Source organism: Hyaena hyaena, unplaced genomic scaffold (assembly GCF_003009895.1).
Source record: "Hyaena hyaena isolate Hyena2069 unplaced genomic scaffold, ASM300989v1 scaffold_4, whole genome shotgun sequence".
NCBI lineage: Eukaryota > Metazoa > Chordata > Mammalia > Carnivora > Hyaenidae > Hyaena > Hyaena hyaena.
This window is the reverse complement of record NW_024080636.1, coordinates 6,402,544-6,417,307: the sequence shown is the minus strand read 5'-3', so window position 1 is coordinate 6,417,307 and position 14,764 is coordinate 6,402,544. Positions and strand designations below refer to the sequence as shown.

Here is a 14,764-nt window from a genome sequence, read left to right as displayed (position 1 = left end):
ATCAGGAGTGCAGCAGGAGGGGAGGAGAAAGAGGGGAGCAGGAGCGCAGCGCAGTGGGCAGAAGGGCGGAGAGCGGGCAGGAGGAAGGAGGAAATGGGCAGAGGCCCAGGAGGGGGAGGGGCAGCGGGAGGGGGAGGGGGAAGGAAGAGGGAAGGGGAAAAGTGGAAGGGAGTGGGGGGAGACCAGAGGGAGAGAAGAGCAGGCGCGAGGGAGCAGAGGCCAAAGTGGGGGGAGGAGCAGGCTGGGAGAGGGCCGGGCGGGGGGGGGGGGAGGAGAGGAGGGGCGGGGCAGGGCAGAGGGAGCACCAGCACGTGGCCAGCGGCGTGCACAGAGTCACCGCTACAGCAGGCTGCACAGACCACAAATCAGGTGGCCCTTAGTCCCCCCCCAGGTCTCTGCGCTTTGGAAGCTCCCGGTGCTGTCCTCCCCAGGCAGATTCCAGGGAGGGACGCGTCAGCTGGAGCTCTCCTGTCACCCATCAGGTTCCAGCCGCCCCAACACCCACCTCGGCCACCCTGGCCCTGAGGACAGCTTGGAGGTGCACTGCTGTGGCCACACAGCTCCGGCTGCAGGGCTGGCGCCTGGCCACCAGAGGGCGATGCGGGGCACTCCCAGCCCACTGCCAGGACCGAGAGGGCAGAGATGCCCTCCCCGCAGTGCCTTCAGTGCCTCGGGTCCTGGGCCATGGGTCATCCCGTGGCGCCCAGGGCAAGCCCTCTGCTCCCTCTGGAATGAAACGGCCCCTACCTCTCAGGCCTCCAAAGAGCAGGGAGAAGTTCTGTGGCTACACAAACCAGGAATGAGTGCGGCAGGAGCCTGCGTCGGAACCAGCTCCCTCCCCGCCAGGCCCTCACTGTAGGGCCCCAGGGCCCCCCTGTGGCACCTAAGACTCAACCTCCTCAGCTGCAAACCAGGGCCAGACCCATCGGGAGCAAATGCCACGTTGGGGTCGGGACCTCTGCCGTACATTCTGACTGGCCTCTGCACTCAATGCTCTAACCTGCCGCGCACCACCGCTTAGCGCGGCCGACCTTACCGTGCTCAGTCCTCGCGTTAGCCTGCGGCGGGGCAAACCAGCCAGCACAGAGCCCAGTCCGCAACGGGGCGCCGACCGTCCCCTGGAACTGCCCGAACACCATGTAGAAAGTGAGGGAGAGAACGGTCGCCATGGACCGCCACCGACCCTCGTAGATCGCCTGACCCGGGAGTTGGGGCCGCTGCCCAGCGCCACGAGAGAGGAGCGTCCCACGGATCGCTGGCCCAGGAAAACAGCGAGCTCAAAATTCCAAGTACTATTTCCACCGAAAGCATATCGCTTTGGCACCACCATAAAGTGTGGAAACAGTGAATTGAACTACTAGTAAGCTGGGGACTGTCCCCATGCCAGGGACCGTCCGCATGCACAGACACACACACAGAGCGCTGCACCAGCCCAGAGAAAGGACCCAAAATGGCAGCACATGTGCGGTCACTTGGACACACTGCTCTCCCTGGCTCTGTTTCACGAGCACCTGATTCTGTGTCCCCAGTGAAACACTGCGTCTCTGTATGCACCAGCCACCGCCTCCGTACAGCCCCAGGCTCCCACCGTGACAGTCTGGGCGTCCCTGGCTCCCCAGTCTACCCGGCTTCACGTCCAACCAGGTGCCCGGCCCCCCTTGGCTGCCCTGCCCTGCGCACCCCCAGCCCACACCTTCGGCCCCTTCCCCAGTCTACTACCCTGATCTCCTCCCTCAGCCTCCGCCCTCCCAAGTGGCTGCCCGAGGACTGATCCGCAGCCCAAGGCCACTGGCAACACCCTGCCCAGAAGTCTTCTGTGGCTCTTTCTTCCACAGAAGAAATTTTAGAGGCCCTGTGCCAAGCTTTGCTCCCCAGGTTCAAAGCCTCCCAGAGGCTTCACGCTGAGCTCCTTCTTCGGCCTTCTGAGCCCCCAGGGCTTGTCCCTTCCTGCTGGCTGGGCTCTGCCCCCTCCCCGCCCCACCAGGCCCTGGGCTTCAGCTGCTGCTCCCGTTCCTCCAGCTTGGGTGCCCTGTCCCGCAGCCGGCTGCTCCCCGGAAGACCCCTACCCACCTTCAACTCAACCTTCCCTTAAAGCTGCCTCCTCCAGGGGCGCCCGGGGGGCTCCGTCATGTGTCCAACTCTTGATTTCACCTTGGGTCATGATCTCGCAGTTTATGAGTTCAAGCCCCAAATCAGGCTCCACGCTGACAGCTTGTAATTCTCTCTCTCTGTCTCTCTCTCTAAGTAAATAAGTATACTTTTAAGTAAACAAATAAATTAAATTAAATCAACGAAAGTGCTTGTCCCAAGGGTGCTGCTTGTTCCCATAGCAGCACCCAGCCTCTGCCTCAGCAGTTTGTCCTCCACGCGCACTTAGCACCTTCCAGTAGTTTCCGGAGCCCCGAATGTGCGCATGTGCCTGCCTGTCTCCTCGCACCGGAGTGTCAGCTCCTGGAGAGCGGGGCCCAGGGTCTGCTTCCCTGTTTCTCCCCAGCGCCCATACCCGCAGCCAGTGAACTATGGTGGGTGCTTTACATAAACGACCTCCTGGCCACAGGAGCCCGCAGGGTGCACCTCGTTTCCCCAGTCACCTGCTAAGAGCGGGTCACGCGGTCAGGGCCTGACACAGGCTGAATTGCCTCGTCCCACCACCACGGCCGCACAGGGCTTTCCTCCGGCCCGGGTCCTGAGGGTACATAACTCAAAGTCTCGTTTCCGGGGTGAACAGCTCCATGGACCCCTGCCCCCAACAGCCACCTCGCCTCCCCGCCTCTGTCTACGGGGATGCTCACCATCTGCAAGCCAGCCCGGGCGCTCACACGGAGCTAGAACGAGACTGGTCACCTGGCCTCACTCCTTCCCTCGTCACGTCTGAACACATGGAGTGCCAGGGCCGGGCGCCTCACACCCCTGACCTCAAGGCTCCACCGCTGTAAGGCGCGGGCTCCTTGGGCCTCGGGACCCATGTGTTTTGCACACGGCCCGATCCCACTCCCACGCAGCCGCACGTGATAAAAATGAACGCCTCCAAGTGTCATTTTCTTGGGCTTCAAAGCAGGCAGCCTTTTGCACAAGTAAATATTGAGTCAATGCTAAGAGCGGAATGAGCTGTTAAGTTCTATTTGCTACTTCCATCCCCAGGCTCATAACAGAGCACAAGCTAAACAAAGAAAAACAGCTCTCCGCCGACGAAATGACATTCAGCAGGTAGAATCATTTCTGTGGGCACTTCTCACATCAGTGATTTGCTTCTCCAACATTGGCAAATATTTGCCACTTATGTCTTTTATGTAATGTGAAGATAATATATTCCACTGTCTTCCAAGGCTATCTTAAATGCCGTATAAAAACAGGCAATTCACTGGCTGTGTTTTCTCCTGCCACTAAATACAAATCCAGTAATTGTTTAAGTTTGAAAGCTTTGGTCTTAGCCTCTTGGTGTTAGATTTGATACTTAGCTAGCAGAGAGCTCAGAAGGCCACCAGCCCAACAAAAGAATCTTATCTGTACCTGGTAACCTTCATCCTGCCCATACACGGCCCTCTGCCCACAGGTCCTGAGAGCTTTGTTTCCAAGCCGGACTTTCGTTCCCACGAGTCGGGCCAGTGACGAGGCACGTGTGAGGCCTGACGGGGGCGCCGATCCTGGACCACAGCCTCACTTCCCGCCAGCCCCCATCTTGTCTTCCCCGACCACCTCCTCGCCGCCTACCATGAGAAACCGCTTAACCAGCCAAGGGGACGCGCGCAAGCCGCCCTGACTTGTCGGTGACCACACAGTGACCACGCACGTCGGTGCTCTGAAAAGTTAAAGGGAAAGGGGCCAACGCAAATGATCCAGAACAAGGCACTGGCCCCACCAGGCAGCATTCATCCCGTGCGGGCACCGGTGGGCGTCCATCCGTGCGGGCACGCTCCTGGGCACTTTGCAGGCACCACGCCCTGGGTCTGCACACCGGCACCGCGAGCGTACAGGGCGGACCAACGAGGACAGCGGGAGCAGTGCCGGGCTCGCTCCCTCACGGGGCCAGAGAGCAGCGTCCCCGGCACCCCCACCCTGCCTCTGGGACTCGGCCTCCCCGCCCTGCCTCCAGGGCACAGCTGTGCTGGGAGGCTACAAAAGCAAGTGGTTGCGGTTGGGACTCAAACCCCGAGACCAGACTCCGTCACGCCAGGTCCACCTGCCACCCCGGCGTGGAGGCCGCGACCCCTGCCACCCGCCCAGTGGTCAGGCTCCCCTCCGCCACACCCACACCCAGGGTACTCTTTTAGCGGCCCAGTCGCCAGCTCACGGTGAGGACCACGGCTCTGAAGGGCTGTCCCTGAACCCGCTAACAGCAGTGACGAGGGGCAGTGACGAGTCCCGGGCACCACAGACCTGCAGGCTGCACAGCAAAGCACGGGCCGGGTGCTCCGCCAGCACAAGCACGGGAAACACACTGGCAAGTTCAAAGGCGTGAGCAGAGCAGCATTACCACGCGTGTGGAAAAAGAAAACTGGTTGTGCAAATGTGCAGACACCAAAGTGCCTGTCTAGAAATGACTTCTTAACTGGTAGATGAAATGAACAACTTTCCAGGGAAGGAACTGACAGACGCCTTCTTAACCAAGTGACTGGACTCAACTCATCAACACTGGGATGAGCCAGCACGGCGGCCTCCCACCATGGCGACGAGATCGCAAACCTCTTACGTGACATTCGTGCCAATGACTGGCCCGCATCTCATCAGGAGAAACAAGACAAGCCACACTGACGGGCACCGCGGAACAGCCGGCCTGCCCTCTCCCAACACACAGACACCCAGGGACCCGGCGCAAGGCTGAGACACCGCTAGGGCCGCCGGAGATGACGCACGAGGGAAAAGACAGCCGGCGCGTCACGGGACGACAGGCACCACGTGAACATGGGCCTTGGCTGAGATAAGAGCACAGTACCAACGAGAAATGTCCCGACTCTGACAACACTGCCGTGATTACACCTGCGTGCTTGGAAAACACACTGGGAGTTTCTCTGGACGATAGGGATACAATATGTCCAACGGACTCAAACGCAAACTTTCCGGAAAAACATGCATACACACAAGTACACACACAGAACAAACACGGGACAAAATACAAGCAACTGGTGAATTAACGTGGGAGTCGTCTATACCATTCTTGCAACTTCTGTGTAAATCTGACATTACATCAAAATAAAAAGCTTAAAACTTCACGTGCCAGGAAGCACACCTAGAAGGCAGGGAGGGAGAGGAGAGTGACTCTCCGCTGCACGTCCTTCGGTGCTGCATGAAGGTGTAACACGTGCATGCACAAAGCAATCAATAAAACCCACAGGGAAGAACCCTTCTGCGCCCAGAGGGGAGCCCCTTGGTGGACAGGGTCTCCCAGCTTCCAGGCTCCTCCCACCCAGTCTGGCCCCCGAGGCCCAGCCGCATGCCTCGTGCGCCACCTGCTGGCCGAGCAGGACACTGCCCGCCTGGGCTCGCCAGCCCTGGGGCCCCCCTGGCTGCGCAGGCTGAGGTGCCCTCATGACCACGCCCGTCCCACCTTCCAGGGGCTCCCGCGTCCAGCAAGATGCCCTGTGCGGTGGCACTCCACAGAGACGAGATGTGCGCGGGGAAAGCTCACAGGCGGCAGACAAGCAGGCTCAGCGGAGGGGTTTAAAGCGAAAGCCTCTGGCCTGGTTGCGAAGTGTCCTGGCTCTAGAAACCCTGGAGAAGCAGACGGGGACTGCCCTGGCCCCTGCTGGTCTGCCCCCACACGCCCAGCCTGGGCTCCCCAGAGCACTCACTGCAAGCCACACAGGACACCGGCTCTGGGTCCCCAGGGAAAGGTACAAAGTCAGCAGCAGCCACGACTTCGGTCACCAGCCGCGCGCCCCCGAGAACACTATGAAGCGCGGGGACGTAGACCCGGCTGGTCCTATGGAGCAACCCAGAAGCGGCTCTAAGAAGCCAAAGGAGTGCCCTGGGGTACAACGGGGACAGGGCGGAGCACACCGGACACCGGATCGGCCACATGGGACGCACGTTACCAGCGCACGGCTGAAGCAAGCCGCAAGGACAAAGGACTCTCATCCTCGGGACTCGCTGGCGTGAAACACAAACAGACCCCCCCTCACGAGGGGATAATCCCAGAACGCGGCTCTGCTCCTTGCTCCACCGGCAGGGACTTACCGAGGTCCGTGTTGGGGCCGGCCAGAAGCTGCTGGAACTTGTCGAGCCGGGAGGCCTCCCTCTCACTCAACGCAGAGCTGCTGAGGGTGCTGGGGTCAGGTGTCCCACCAAGTGCGACAGTCACCGAGTGTGGCAGAGACTGGGACCTCTGAAGAGGAACAGTGTCTCTAGCACTTTCTGTAGAGAGAGAGGGAGGGGGAGAGCAGGGGTGAGGATGGCCTCCTGGATGCCCCAACTGCCACTCCCCATGAAGAAGGCTCCCACCTGCGCCACCTTCCCTGGGTGAGCGCCACAGTGTCACAGCTGTCCCTTCTTCCTGTCACCGGGCAGCACAGACCCGGGTTTCCTGAGCAACAAAATGAAACTAGCAAACACCTACGAAGTTTGGCCGCCTTACTGGTAACACAGACGCGCCCCACACAAAGGCAAAATAACGATGACTGGAAAACCCCAGGCCCGCCTCAGGGCAGACCAGCTGTCAGGGTCCCCCAAAGCAGGCCAGCCAGGTGTGCCAGGTGACACAGCCCAAGGAGCAGGGACGAAGGTGCTGTATGGGTCACCCAGCCTGAGCACGAAAGGAAACCACCTAGTCACACGTGGATTGGAACAAAGCCCACAAAAACACTAGGGACTCTCTTAACCCCCTGGATCTCCCCACGCCCCGTAGGGGAGGTGGGGCGGGGACCTTCACCCAGAGAAAGCTCAGGAAGAGCCCACTGCACGTAGGGGAGAGGCAGCAGCAGCTGGCCTGCCCAGCGCTCCCCAGAATGCCGCCTACCACCACGCACAAAGGCCCAGCGACCCTGCTGCCAGGATGCACAGGACCGAGGTGACGCAGGGCATTAAGGCCGGCAAGCTGGGACAGGGAACCGCCACAGGAGACCGCCCAAGGCCCATGGGCCACTCAGAGAGAGCCACCAGGACCAACCAGGGGCCCATGAGCAGACGGCAATGACGGGCTGCACATCCCTAGGTCTAAGTACCATCGAGCGCTCACATCTTCCAAAACTGAAATTTAAAGCGGAAGGAAAAATACACTGCAGGAAACGGGACGAGGGACACACACGTGAAGCAGGCAAGCTGGCTCCTGCAGTGGCTGGCGGGCCCCCACGGCTCCCTCCCTCCGGCAGGGCCGACTCATGACCCTAAAAACATGGGTGGGGAAGGCTTCACACAGAAACCCTCGGGCCACTGCGCAGCAAGACGACCCACCGCCGCTGGGCAGAGTCCAGCCCAGTCAGGCTTCCAGAAAAGCCTACAGATGTGGACATCCACCTCCTGGCCCTCCTCAGGGCTGCCCCTGCAGGAGGCGTCCCTGCCAGCCCACCTCGGGGAGGGCTCTGCAGGGGGACGGGAAGGGGGAGTGGCAGGATGCTTAGACCTCCCCCCTCTCGCCCTCAGGATCTGTTACTTCGCTGCGCATCATGATTCTTTAGGAAAATGACAGGCAGGAAGAACAGTCCCCCATTCTATCGCAGGAGAAAACGTGCTGATCTTACTCATCCGCAATCTCAGAGAGGACCCGTGTGATTTATTATGACACATGACGAGGGGGTGACGAGGGGTGCCTGGGTGGCTCAGTCAGTTAAGCATCAATTCTTGATTTTGGCTCAGGTCATGATCTCACGGTTCTTGAGTTCGAGCCTTGCATCGGGGCTCTGTGCTAACGATATGGAGCCTACTTGGGATTCTTTCCTTCTCTCTCCACCCCTCCTCTGCTTGCCCTCTCTCTCTCTCTCTCTCTCTCTCTCAAAATAAATAAACATTTTAAAAAGTTTATAAAAAAATTTACAAGGACACGTGCATACCGCTGCCTCCCGCACATAGCACACGTCTGGCCCCACAACGGGGCAGGCGGGGTCCAGAAGGCACAGCCAGGTCTCCCTGCTACTGTGAGTGGAAAACACGTGGGCATTCCCCCTCAGGGCCCCTCAGAGTGGGTCTAACCTTCACCAGTCAGTGCCCGTCCATCACCCACTCAAAGCTCAGTCACAGTCAGCGACTGACACACACCTCACCTGGCCGTGCCCTGTCCCCAGCCAAAGACGCACTTTGTCATGAAGCCAGCGGCACCCTAAATCAAGCAGGTACATCTGACTTCAGGTCTAGATTTCTCCAATGTTTACTCAGGAAGCAGGACAGTCAAAAGGTAAACAACAGGCACAGGGAAGGCCAGCCTAAGAGTCCCACATGGCTCGTCCCTGAATTTTCAGGCCGCCATAGATCCAGGGCAGATGCTGCGCAGGGTGACACGCGCTCCCCATGGTGGCGCGCCGTCAAGGGACAGGCACCCAACCCAGACGCCAGCAGGGGCCAGGCAGGCAACGCCCTACAGGACCGTGTCTTGTGAAAGGCGGTGTCTGGGGCTCCCACGCGCAGTCACATGACATGGAGTTCATGCATCCCTCACCTGGACAGAGGCCAGGCCTGGGCCGTGTGGCCCGTGCAGGGCCGGGGCGGGGGGTGGGGCGGGTGCTGTGGAGGCAGGGAGAGCACGGGGTCACCAGGCCCCCCCGAGGACAGCCCCGTGTACCTCAGCAACACCTATGTAACGACAGGGAACGTCACGGGGAGACAAAGGTAGTGGAACGCAGTCCCTGCCTGAGAGGAACCTGCAAACTAAACAGACGAAGTGCGTGACGGGCACGACCTAGGGGAAGCCCGCTGACCCGGCGCCGCCCGGCCTGAGCCCAGAGCCTCACCCTCCTGGAAACCCTGCAGACATCACCCCCTCTCTGAAGCCTTCCGTGACATGCCCTGGCCCCCGGCCCTCCTCATCAAGACACACTTGGGACTCCAACACCGGGTGCTTCTGGGTCCATCCGCCACCCTGAAGCTCCACCCGCCGGGGGAGGTTGACGACTCGCCTCGTTGCGGATCCCCACCAGACTGCCAGTTGCCAGCTCCTCGCCAGGGCCGGTCCGGCAAGAACAGGGACTGACGTGCTCATCTTAGCACAACACAGAGTGAGCCATCCCGACTACAATGGGCCACCAGCGGGACTGAACACAGGCCCACGAGTTCTGCCCGCCACTGCCAGCCCCCCGTGGACGCAGCTCCCTGAGGGGCCACCTCGGCACTGTGCACGGGTGGGGGCGGGGCAGGCACCCCAGGTCTCCGCCCACTTTGTGCCCAGAGCACTTACTCCTTGCCCCTGACGTGACAACCAAAGAAGTCCCCTGGGGGGCGGACTAGCCAGTGGAGAGGCCCTGCCCTACGCAGTGAGGCCAGTGCCAGGCACTGGAGCAAGACCCCCGGGTCTTGAGCCCTGCCCCACACCATGCAGAGCACCGCTCCGGGCAAGCAGGGTGCCTTCCCCGCGCGGCCCCGTAGCGTCACTCCTAGGGCGGCTGCAGCACCAGCGGGGCGGGCGGGTGATGAGGGCCTGCTACAGGCCTTGCCACCACAGACAGGGGATGAATGCCTGCTGCTATGGCGACACGGGAGGCGCTCACGGAAGCCTTACCGAGCACAAAGGAAGGATGGTGCACTCCCAGGTAGGGGGAGGCAGGAGGCAGCTGTGATTATCAGCCCCTCCCCCAGCATGACCCACCGGGAGCACCCTCCCCATGGCTCTTACAGGAGCCGGCCACCCCCAGGCCCCCCACCCTGGCTGGACGCAGCCCCACCGTGCACGTGGCCACGGGCTGAATGCTGTGCACCCCAAAGTTCGTATGTTCAAGCCCTGCCCCCGGACGGGATGGTGTTAAGAAGAAGGGCCTCCGGGAGGTGATCGGGGTTAGAGGAGGTCAGGAGGGTGGGGACCCCACGGCGGGATTAGCGCTCTCACGAGAGTCACAAGACAGCTTGTTTCCCCCTCTGGTCTCCCCAGCGTGAAGATACCGTGAGAGGGTGGCCACCCACACCCGGAGAGAGCCCTCGCCAGGATCCAACCGTGCTGGCGGCCTGATCTCAGACTTCCAGCCTCCAGAACTCTGTTCACACACCATCCAATCTGTGGTATTCTCACTACAGCCGCCCGACTCACCGAGGTAGGCCCCACGTCTCCAGGAGCTGAGGCCCTACCGACAACCGATCGATGGCAGGTGTTACAGAGGCTCTACCCGGGGCCCTGAGGCTTGAGAAGATGCCTTGATGCCTTGCATCAGCACAGCAAAGGGCAGAGGAGGGTGGGGCGCCTGCCAACAGGAAGAGGCGCATAGGCTGAGAGCACGCAGGGGGGCAGTCAGTGCAGGGGCGCTCAGCGTATGGGGGCACTCAGCGTGCAGGGGGCGGCCAGCACGCAGGGGGTGGTCAGTGCAGGGAGTGGCCAGATGCAGGGACGGTCAGTGCAGGGACGGTCATTGCAGGGGGCGGTCAGCACAGGGGACAGTCGGTGCAGGGACGGTCAGTGCACAGGGGGTGGTCAGCGCAGGGGACGGTCAGCGCAGGGGGCGGTCAGTGCACAGGGGGTGGTCAGCGCAGGGGGCGGTCAGCACAGGGGACAGTTGGCGTGAGGGGGGCGGTCAGCACACAACCCATGGGTCACAGGGAGTCCCAATCCACTCGTGGAAGCCCTACCCGGATTTTCATGTTTAGGCTCAAATGCTTTGAAGTTCACCCTATTTTAGAAAAACTAGTTTCTATTCTAACATGCAAACTGATCAAAAGAACTAATTCACCACATTCTCACCGAAGGAGATGTGGCGCGTTTCAAATGTCAATCAACTAGTAAGAAGGGTTTCTGAAGACCCGACAAAGCACGGAAGCCACCCCGTGTGCACCAACAGGATGACCTGAGGCTGCCGATGGCCACCTCCTCGCACACGGGGAACAATCGCCTGGGAGGGGAGCCAGTGAGTGTGGGGCTGGCCCCTGTGCTGTTGGCGCCCAGCCTTGCTCCCTCATCTTCTCAGAAAGGCGCCCCGATGGCCAGGTCTCAGACTGCGCCCCAGGGTCCGGCCTGCTCTCATGACCACGTCCCGCTTCTATTTTGACCTACAGCACTTTTCACCTCCCTGCACGCTCGGTGCCTCCTTACCAACCATGCGTAGGTCAGCGTCTGTCCCGCTCACCAGACTGTGCTCCAGGGCCAGGACCTCCCTGGGGCCCCCCACACCCTGAGAACGGTGCCTGACCCACCACAGAGGTTCGGCAAGTAACTGCTGTCTTACATCACGCACTCCCCAAAACAGTGATGAGAGCAATCTCGAGAAAGGCCATGGAGTGCCAGGCACAGGGTACGAGACCCGCACTGATTTCATCCTCGAGTTTATAACTCCAAATCCCGAACCCCACCCCCACCCTCACGTGTACTTGACCCGGGGCAGGCGATGGGGGGATCGCTGGAAGCTGCCGAAGGAGGTGCAGCCTCTGAACATGCAAGGGGCCTGGCCCCCTGGCTGGGAATGTCACCCCTGAACACCGGGGCACACCAAGGGAGACAGGGCCCCCGGGGCCTGGCGCTCACCATGGCCTCTTACGACCAGCCCCGAAAGCCACATACCCTGCCCTGCACTTGGAGGAGAGAAGCGCTAAGCTGGGAGGGCAAAGGAGAGCCCCCCCCCTACCCTGGGTCCGCGGGGAGCTCCTGCCGCACACCTAACAGAACACTCCTGATCTCCCACAGGGAAAGGACGCCAGCCCCTTCTCTCTCGGAAACGCACCCCGTCTGCTCGGTGCCCCCATCCCACCTGCGGGACAGGACGTGTGGCTCTCGCTGACGGACTTCACCAGCCGGAGGTCGCCGCTTGGCACCGCGGGAGACTCGGGGCCGGACGGCTCGGGCGGCGTGCGGCGCTCCTGCCGCTGGCTGTGGTTGCGCAGGACGCGGTTGGCGGTCTCCATGACGACCGCAGTGTTCAGGCTCTCGGCCGCCATGGCTAGGAGCTCATCGTCATCTTCGCTGGCGTCCCAGGCATCGCTGGTGTTGCTCTCAAACTCCTGGAAGGTGCTGGTCCTCCTGGCCTTCACCGGGGTGGTGGGCACCTTGGGTGTGGCCTTGAGCAGGCTGCAAAGTAAAGGCAGGCCTTTACTTGTCCTCCCGGGGGCCTGAGAGGACTCTCCCGATGCAATGGCGCACCGCAAGCCTTCCACTTCAACTGAGTGGAGGGTAAAGCGAAAAGCAAACACAATCCGAAGAAGCATCCGGAAGAAGACTCCTAAGGATTTAGGGGCAGGAAGGAGAGGCATTGGACAGCAAGTCCCCCTGAGCAGCCCAGCCCTCATGCAGAACAATCTGGGAGGAGACGGCCCGGGGGCAGGAGGGGCTGTCCACACAACCTGGCCTCTGGGACATGGACTTGGAGAAGGCACAACTTAAACAAGGCCCCACGGTGTGCGCAGTAACATCCGCCGTCCACCACCGGCGTGGCCACGATGTCTGTCCCATGCCTCCGGTGCAGCAGCCCAGACCCAGGGACAAAGCAGCCCCCAGGCGGCTGCACAGGGTGCAGCCCAGGACGAGGCAGTGAATGGACCCCCGGGAGCCAGGCCCGCCCCCAGCAGCTCAGGGGGTGCGGCCCCGGGCTCTGCCGCACAGGCTCCCTGACCTCGGGCTGGGCCTCCGCGCCTGCCTTCCTGCAGAGGACGGCCATGCGAGGCCTCGACACATGTCCCTCCCCGCTCAGGTATCCCCAGGAGCCGGAGGGTCACAAGGCCCCGAGAGCGCGCATCCAGCAGCCTGAGTCCAGGCTTCACTTACGTGCCATGTAACAGTGGGTCGAAGGGGGGGTGCTGGGCGCCATACACATGCTGGATGCTGCTTGAGAGAAAGGAGGAAAAGCGGTTAGCTTCTCTTTGGTGTCCCCAGAGCCCACCGCCACCTCAGAAAAAGGACAGTTCCCAGCAACCCACACGTGAGCCTGAGGGCAGCCACACCCCATCAGCTGCCACGGGTCCCCGGGGCCCGTCTGGAAGGGATGGTGCCACACACGCCCACACGCGCCAGCAACGGGCACTCAGTCCGCCTGCAAACGGGCTGGGCCGGGGGGCCACAACCCACCAGCAGCACCGGGCCCCGGGCGCCGCCGGCGACAAGGCTGCTGGGCGCCGGGAGCCACCGGAAGTCCGGCAGCCTCTGCTCTCTGCCCGGGGCCCCGGCAGGACCGAGCCCTGATGACCAAACACCTGCCTGGAAATTCTCACTCGGTACCACTTTGTCAAAAGGCAAAACGCAGAATTACAAAGAGAAGATAAATGTAGATTTTTGGGGGCGCCTGGGTGGCTGAGCATCCGACTTCGGCTCAGACCACAATCTTACAGTTTGTGGGTTTGACCCGTATCGGGGTCTGCTTCTGATTCTGTCTCCCTCTCTCTCTGCCTCTCCCCCTGCTCACGCTCTCTCTCTTTCAAAAATAAACATTTAAAAATTGTTTTTAATTTTAAAATGTTTTTGAAAAACCTAATAGTTTATTATAAAAGTCTTCTGCTCATCTGAATAAACTTGGAAAATGGCAGGCGAGCAGGGTGGTCAGCTGAGCAGCCCCCACCACACCCCTTCCTCCTGGGCTGGGGGCTTCCAGCCGGGGAGGCCACGGCAGGCCACGTGACCCAGCGCAGGTGAGTCAGAATTAGCTCAGGCCCTTCCTGGCTGAACAGCACGGCCCTAGCCCGCAGCCGTCCCCTCTCCCTGCCTGGAACTCAGATGTGAGGCCTCGAGATTCCGCGGCCTTTGCACCACGTTGAGAAATACGCTTGAGATACAGAACCACCCAGGAAGGTGGCAGAGCAGGCAGGTGAGGGAGAGCGCTGTCCACCGTCCGCTCCCTCGGACTTCCATTTACACTAAATGAAATAAACAGAGCCTGCTCCTCCGGCCACTAGCAGGGGGACATCCCGTCCCGTCCCCTTGCAGGAGACAGCCACAGTCGCACTCTGACCCAGCGCCTCGCCGGCGGTACGCACGCGCAAAACCAAAGGCAGACACCAGGGCGTTTCATGCACAGATGAAATATTTTCATTTTTAAAAACAGAATGCAAGCTCACCTTTTTCACTAAGCAACCCATCATGACTGCTTCCCCGTGTCCTTCCCATCAATTCCCGTAAATGCATCCATTGACCTCACGTGTGCTGACACGTGCAAAAACACGCACTCGCCTTACGAGGTTTGTAACAACGAGAAGGGCACTCCTCGTGAATCTGTAATTACTTCCAATGTTTAAAGGTTTTCAAAAGTCCAAACAGTGAATGAGCACCAGCCGACATGTCACTGCCTGTCCCACCTCCCTGGACAGCATCACCTTGACTGTCACCGTCCCACCACACAGCTGCACCGTGACTGAGCCACTGCTGACTGTGCCACGCGTTGCCCATGCGGCGGCCACGGGGACAACCAAACCACGGCTGATCTCACGGGCCAAAGCTGGTCTTCCGCTGGCCGAGTCTCCTCAGTGACCCGGAAGGTAAAACACGTCTGTTCACTTGTGCTACTTCGTTTAGTGAACCGCCTCCTCAGACCCTTTGTCCACTTTTCTTAGGGGCTATTCACCCTCTTCTTAACGTTTACCAAAAACCGTTTTGGAAATAGGGTTTCTTCTCTGTCATTCGGGCAACAACGGCCCCTAAAGATGTGACATCCGAGGCTGAAGACACGCAGCAAGTGCAGGACATGGTCCTAGGCTCTATTCTGTACTCGGGAGTAGTGCGGGC

At 60.7% G+C, this 14,764-nt stretch overlaps 1 protein-coding gene across 2 annotated transcripts in view; it reads right to left on the bottom strand.

Moving 5' to 3' along the window:
* TBC1D22A (TBC1 domain family member 22A) overlaps positions 1–14,764 on the bottom strand; it is a 299,853-nt gene that overhangs the window by 265,834 nt on the left and 19,255 nt on the right. Inside the window, exons 2-4 of one of the 2 annotated variants that reach the window (XM_039236992.1) lie at positions 12,818–12,874; positions 11,781–12,124; positions 6,175–6,351 (exon numbers count right to left, since the gene is read on the bottom strand). In XM_039236992.1, the coding sequence (XP_039092923.1) occupies positions 6,175–6,351; positions 11,781–12,124; positions 12,818–12,874 (578 nt within the window). The remainder of the gene's footprint in view (positions 1–6,174; positions 6,352–11,780; positions 12,125–12,817; positions 12,875–14,764) is intronic. The other variant, XM_039237000.1, reaches the window with a different exon arrangement.